Source organism: Numenius arquata, chromosome 6, assembly GCF_964106895.1.
Source record: "Numenius arquata chromosome 6, bNumArq3.hap1.1, whole genome shotgun sequence".
NCBI lineage: Eukaryota > Metazoa > Chordata > Aves > Charadriiformes > Scolopacidae > Numenius > Numenius arquata.
In genome coordinates this window covers 57992377-57998540 of record NC_133581.1, presented here as the reverse complement: position 1 = coordinate 57998540, position 6164 = coordinate 57992377, and the positions used below count along the sequence as shown (strand labels likewise).

Sequence of the window (6164 nt, the reverse complement as noted above, 5' to 3'; positions counted from 1 at the left end):
ATGTGGCAGTGCACCTCCGCACATGCAAGGGGAGCATGCGGAGGTCTAGCCATTGGCAGCAGGGAAGATACCTATGATGCTATAATGTGGCATGTCAGATTCATTAGCCAGGAGGTCCAGCCCTGCAGCAAGGAGGGACCCATCTCCCCCAGGGACCCCATCTCCCCACAAACCATTGGTCCCCAGCTTGCCCAACCCACATACGTCAGCCCCCCTTCTAAATGTGGGGCTCCAGCTTCTGGTCCTGGATTAGACACAGAGTTGTTCCCTGGACTCCAGGCTCTCCCCTCCTGCTGCCTGCGTCCTCACTGTGTCATGCCGGGCCTTAGGAATGGCTCAGGTCCTATTTTGGAAACAAAGAACTAAACATTTTCAATTTTTATTTTACAAAAATAAACCAGTTTTGCCCTGGTACTCTGTGGCCCCCAACCTTCCCCTCTGCCCCTGCTGCCGTTCCTCATCCTGGAGCTCTGGCTTTCGTGCGCCACAGCCAGCCACTCGCACGGAGGCTGCTGGTGCCACACGCTCCTGCGAGCATCCCCAAGCAAGCACCAGGGAAGGTGGTTGGTGCCCTTTTGCGAATGCCTCCTCTTCCCAGGATCCAAGCAGGAAACTGCCCGAAGATGCCTCCTGGTGGCTCTGCCGTTTCTGCACAGGGAGCAAGTCTTAGGCAAGTCACTCAGAGTACACACTTTGAGAAGGGGTGTCTGTCCATCCGTCCCTCTCCCTTGGATGGAAAAGCGAGCCCCATGAAATTGCTTCTTGCCGTCAGTGGAGCCAGCAGGCTGCTGTTCCGCTGGCTGGCTCAGTGCTGGAAGCGTGGGGAGCTGATGTGGGGCTGGTGGAAGGAGTGTGTGGCATAAAGCACTTCTGGAGGCGGTGGAGGGGATGTCAGGATGGAGCAGAGCGGTTCGTGGGAGCTCAGCATCGAGGCGAAGTGCTTCATCTCTTCTGTCAGCTGCTTGATCTCCCGGCGCAGGGCAGCGTTCTGCCTCTCCAGGTCTTCGCTCTCCTGAGGAGACAAAACCACAGGGGCTTCCTCAGCGCGGGAACCACAGGGGCTTCCTCAGCGCGGGAACCACAGGGATGAGCCGGGGACACGGGGGTGGCGGGTCCCGCGCCTCTCTGCCCCGCAGAGTTTCCAGAATGACACGTTTCCGGTAAATTCGGCAGAGAGCTGTGCCTGGGCAAACCCCACTCCCCCGTCCGGCCGGGCCGGGTGCGGGTGCGATGCTGGTGGCCCCAGCCGCGCTCCCCGGCCTTGGCTTACGAGAAGTGACGGTGTCTTGCTCCCGCCCAGGCTTTCTCGCTCCCTCTCACGCACAGGCACACCGCCCGGACGCTTCCCGGGCCGCCCGGCCGGGGGGAGGGCGCGCTGAATAACCGCCGTCTTTAACCAGAAAACCACCTGCCACAGGAAACCTGTCATTGCCCTGGAAAGAAAAGACTCACTGCTTCCTGCTAGCAGCCGGGGAAACCAGCGGCACGGTGGGGAGGAGGGGGAGACGCTTGAGTCAGAAGAAAAGAGAAACCGAGGCCTCAGAAGAACTGAATTAATACTGTTATTCATGAGAATAACAACAAAGGGGTTAATAACGATGCTCAGCCTTGTCTCAACTATCTCGCTACCTCTACTGCTGCCCAAGCGCAGCCAGCTCCAGGCTGGTGCATCCCAGGCACAGGCCAACCACGGAGCTGGCACCCGGGCAGGACCTGAGGAGGGAGGGAGGAGGTAGCAGCAGGCTCTGCAAACTCAGCTAAAGCGGGACCCAGCGCCCTGAGGCCCTGGAAAGCTGCACCACCACCTCACAAGGTGAACCTGTCACCTCTCCACTGCCACACTGAATTCTGACAGTGCCTGCTCTACGCGCACGGGTTGAAACGCACCCAGCAGTTACAGTGGCTATCGCAGGAGGAGCTCACGCAGCAAACAAACATCTCTCAGACACGGCTAAATGCTTTAGAAATCATGACTGACGTCGAACTCAGGAGCTGATGGGAATCACCCAGGCGCCAGGAGTGCCAGCATCCCCGTGACTCATTCCCCTCAAAACACAAAGCTATGAAGCCCAGGGGCAGATGGAGCTGCTGGCTCCTTTCCTCCCACCATAGCTCAAGCTGAGCCATGCTCTTCTGGGCAGAACCACATCAGAGAAGCAAAGTCCCTGATGGGGAGACAACCAAAGGCAAAGAGCGCACAGGGAATGAACCCAGGAGCAGTGGGGGTCACAGTTCACCAGGAATTGGAAAAACAGTAGCAAAAATTCACCCTCCATCCTCTACTTGCCTCCCGGCATTTCTCCAGCTGCCTGCCAGGATCCTCTCTGTCTGAACCAAACTGGGCATAACCCCCCTTCTCCCGTCCCCATGGGAAGGCAAAGAGTGTGTGCTGTCAATGCTAGATGAGCAGTAGTAATCTCAGAGCAGATGAAAAACCACTTGCTTACAAGAGCAGCCCAATTCTTCTTGGTGCACAGCTATGCAGGATTTTCCTGGGGGAGGATCAGAGCCCACCCACCTCTAGGATTACCTTGGGGAGAGCGCTGACCCCAAGGAAAGGGTGTCTCTTCACTCCTTTCAGGTACAGTCACCCAGAGCCATTGATGCTGACAGATGTAATGCAATCAGCCTAGAGCCATGTCAGCTCTAGAAAGATCATTAGCTACTAAGAAAAGAATGAAATCTCTGTCTGAAACCCAGCTCCAACCATGGACTGAGAGCAGTATGTAAGGAGGAAGGTTCAGGAGCGGCTTCTCAAGAGTCTTTCCCAAAAATGGGGATCTGGGAGAATACAAAGTCCACTAAGTCAAAGGATGGTTTTTTGAACATGAGCTCAACTACCACTTTTCAAAGGGCAGCCAAGCCCAGTGCAGGGGTAAAGATGGTCTCTGCCCACTGCAGGCTGTGTACTCTGCATCCTGCCCACCAGTGGCCCAAAACACATGGGACTGCACTTACCAACGTGCAAAACAAAGTAGCCCAGCTCCTGTGCTCCAACACTGACCACACACTCCTGCCCAAACACACACAGCCAGAAGTGACCATCCCTCCTGAAAAGCAGATGCCTAATTCTTCACACTGGGAAGAGCCGCAGGGGTGCCCATGGTGCCACAGGAGGAGAGTGGGACAGCAGAGTGAAACCAAAGGAGGGAAAATTCATACTAAAAAACAGGAAAAACCTCCAGGTACTGCACACGGTTCAGGTGTAGAAAGGGATACAAGTGCTACCATGGAGACATTTAAGAATATCCAAAAGTTACTAATATTTATTTATCTACACTGAGTAGCATCTCAGGGAACAGACCAGAGGAGTTCGGCTCCACATTGCACCATCATCCGTACCAATGAATACAAAGCACCACTGTCTCAGAAAAGCATCCTTGAACACTGTTGCACAGCTCCATAAGTGATGGCATGAAGCACACACCTGGGGAGAGCCAGCCTGGGTGAGCCTGTGCTTCCAAAGAGCTTTCGACTTTTGAAGAGGTTAGGAAAGGAAATTGGTAATGTCGAACTGAGAGATAAAGATGGATTCAAAACTAGCTGCAAAACTAAATGCTTCATTGGCATCGCCCTGGGTTGTGTGCTCTCGCTGTGAGCGCTGACTCCTACATCCTGCCCTGGCCTCACTTTTCCTGTCCTGCCTCAACCGAGCATCTCTGCTCCGAGTCCCCAGGGGAAAAAGAACATTGTCCCCTATGTGATCCCTCAGTTCCCAGGACAGGGAAGGTTGGGAGTGCTCACCAAGTGCAGCGTGTCTGCTTTCTGGGTCTGCCTCAGGCGACTCTTCTGGGCTGCGATGCGATTCTTCTCCCTCCTTTGGACCTTCCTCATGTCATCAGAAGAGTCCTAGGGAAACAAGGCATGGAAATAATTGGGGCATCCTCTCCCTCACCCTGCTTCTGTAGGTGGGAAGGAGACACAGCAGATAACATCACTGAAGCACAGGACATGGGATACACACTCTCAGCACCAGGATAAAGCCATACCCCAGGGATGTGTGATGCTTTTGGCATCCCTGTTGCCAGGAGGGGCAAGTTGGATACCCTTGAGCATCCCAGCACAGCTGGGAAATGACCACTCTACCTGCACCAAGACACAGGCCTGGGATATGGCTTGAGGGACCAGAGTCCTGAAACAGAGACAATTTGAACTTCTTTTACAGAAAACCTTTCCCTTCCCCATCTCTGCAGGGATAAGGTACTGCACACATTCCAGCTCCTTGGCTAAACCATCTTTCCAGAGATTCAGCCTGTGTTTTCCTCCTTTCATCCCTGTAGGTCCTACTCCCTCTCCATCACCCTTCTCTCTCGGGCTTTATTTGTTGCAGACCCTTACAATGCGATGTGGCCCCTGCTTTGTTTAACTAGACGGACTCAGAGCTTTTGGTTTTTCCCAGATTTTATTTGCTCCAGCTCTCTGATCTGTGTGCTTGTTCTTTTCTGGAGTCCCTTGGCAGCAATGCCTGCAATGCTGACTGCAACACTCCCAAGCCCTTTTGGCAGGGGAGAGTATAGGTCTCCAGGTCCATAAGCTTCATGCAGCAGCCGTTCTCTGCTGAGGTCTGATCCTGCTGCTGCCTTCTGACAGTTGAAACCGTCACACAGACTCTTTCATCTTCTATTTTCATATTGCACTGCCTCTTTTGTGGACTCTCTAACATTCACACCACCACTTCTCCACAGGACTACAAAACTCAGCCACAAAATTTATCTTCCCAGCCCATCAGTCTGTCCACATCCTCTCCCCGCTCCACCCCGCCCAAGATCTTTTCTTTTCTTTGAACTTAACCGTTTTATCCTTGCCTTCAGTACCCTGCAAATCTCTCAGATATTGCAGTTCCTACACCCTGCGCCAAGTCCAGTCCCTGTCCTTTGGCAAATCCTGCGCTTTACCCTCTTCTCTACAAGAATGCCTCCCCATCCCTCGTTGCAAGCCCCAAATCATCTGCCCTGATCATCCCCCAAGATTTCTGAGCAAACTCTCAGGTACTTGCCATTGTTGCCCACCCTAGAGAAATGACAAATGACAGATATAATAAAGCTTAGCCAGAAAAGGCAGTGGAAATACCTTGGACTTGTATCAGTATCTGCCAGCAAAAAACCTACCATTATGGTACTCTGTGCAACAAACCAAAATCCCTCTGTCAAGCATTACTGATGAAAAACCTCTGAGGCTTAACAGAAAAGAAAGCAGACCCCAAGTGGGTCCTGAGTGCTGCCCAGGGCAGCTGGAAGCAGGAAAGCTGCCCCTGAGCCATCTTGGTCCACGGCAAGGACCTGCACACTCAGGCTCCTCGCCGGAGCACCAACACTCGTGCCGAAGCTTCCTGCCTGCCACCTGCCTGGCGTGTATCGCAGGGCCCACCGAGCCCAGGGATCCCGGCACCCTAGTTGCCCCTCACATAGCCCCGGGTAACCAGGCCTCCTCTCTCCACCCGTACCCAGCTCGGTGGTCAGGGCTCCTGCCAGGGCTGTCAGCTCAGCCCTGCATCCCTCTCCCCACAGCCGTTCCTAGAAAGCCCTACCATACTGCGCTGTGAAAACGCCAGTGGTGGGTGCCACCCTTCCTCCTGCCCACCCGTGGCTCACCCCGAAGGACTCTCCAGCTGGCAGAGCTGGAGAAAGGTCTCTCTTTACCTGCTTGCTGGGAGGGGGAGACTGGCTGAAGCTGCTGGAGTCACTGCTGTCAGAGCTGTGGGGCATGGCTCCTGTCTCTGGCTCCCAGGGCCTCTTCAGCTTCCTTTATGCTCTTGGGGTGTCAGTCTTCTGTCTCGCTTCTCTTCCCTCTCCTCTGCCCTCCTCTGTTCCCTCTGAGATGGCCCGTGGCTTCTTGGTTCTTGCCCGTCCTGGAGCCACACTGGCCTCCTGCCCTGTGCTCTGCCACCTTCTCTATCTCTTCTCTCAGAGCCTCTGCACCTTCCCTTTAGGTCTCAGCCTCCTGTGGTTTCTCAGAACCTCGGGGATGTGAGCTGAAAGTCACGTGGCCGGAAACTTTAAGGCGAAGAAGAAAAGTTACAGAAGAAGAAAAAAGAAAAAAAAAAAAAAGAAGAAGAAAAAAAAAAAAGCACATCTGGGAAAAATGAGCTTCAAAATAGCCTGAAAAACCCCCGAAAAACACCTTCAGGCGGTTGAAAAACAGCAAGATGGGTTTTCTCCGAGACA

The 6164-nt window shown here is 53.9% G+C and overlaps 1 protein-coding gene across 1 annotated transcript; it reads right to left on the bottom strand.

Moving 5' to 3' along the window:
- Window positions 1–364: 364 nt before the first annotated feature.
- On the bottom strand, window positions 365–5916 carry BATF (basic leucine zipper ATF-like transcription factor). The gene is made up of 3 exons (XM_074149763.1): window positions 5640–5916; window positions 3745–3849; window positions 365–1012 (listed from the first exon to the last, which is right to left on the bottom strand). The coding sequence occupies exons 1-3, from the start codon at window positions 5703–5705 to the stop codon at window positions 806–808; spliced, it is 378 nt and encodes a 125-aa protein (XP_074005864.1). The 5' UTR covers window positions 5706–5916; the 3' UTR covers window positions 365–805.
- Between the last annotated feature and the right edge of the window lie 248 nt (window positions 5917–6164).

What these genes read in the sequence shown, in the direction of transcription:
- BATF (XM_074149763.1), bottom strand. Translation starts at nt 5,705, where the DNA reads ATGCCCCACAGCTCTGACAGCAGTGACTCCAGCAGCTTCAGCCAGTCT. An exon ending in CTCCCCCTCCCAGCAAGCAG is followed by an intron (nt 3,850 to 5,639) that starts GTAAAGAGAGAC and finishes TTGTTTCCCTAG; the next exon opens with GACTCTTCTGATGACATGAG. An exon ending in AAGCAGACACGCTGCACTTG is followed by an intron (nt 1,013 to 3,744) that starts GTGAGCACTCCC and finishes TTGTCTCCTCAG; the next exon opens with GAGAGCGAAGACCTGGAGAG.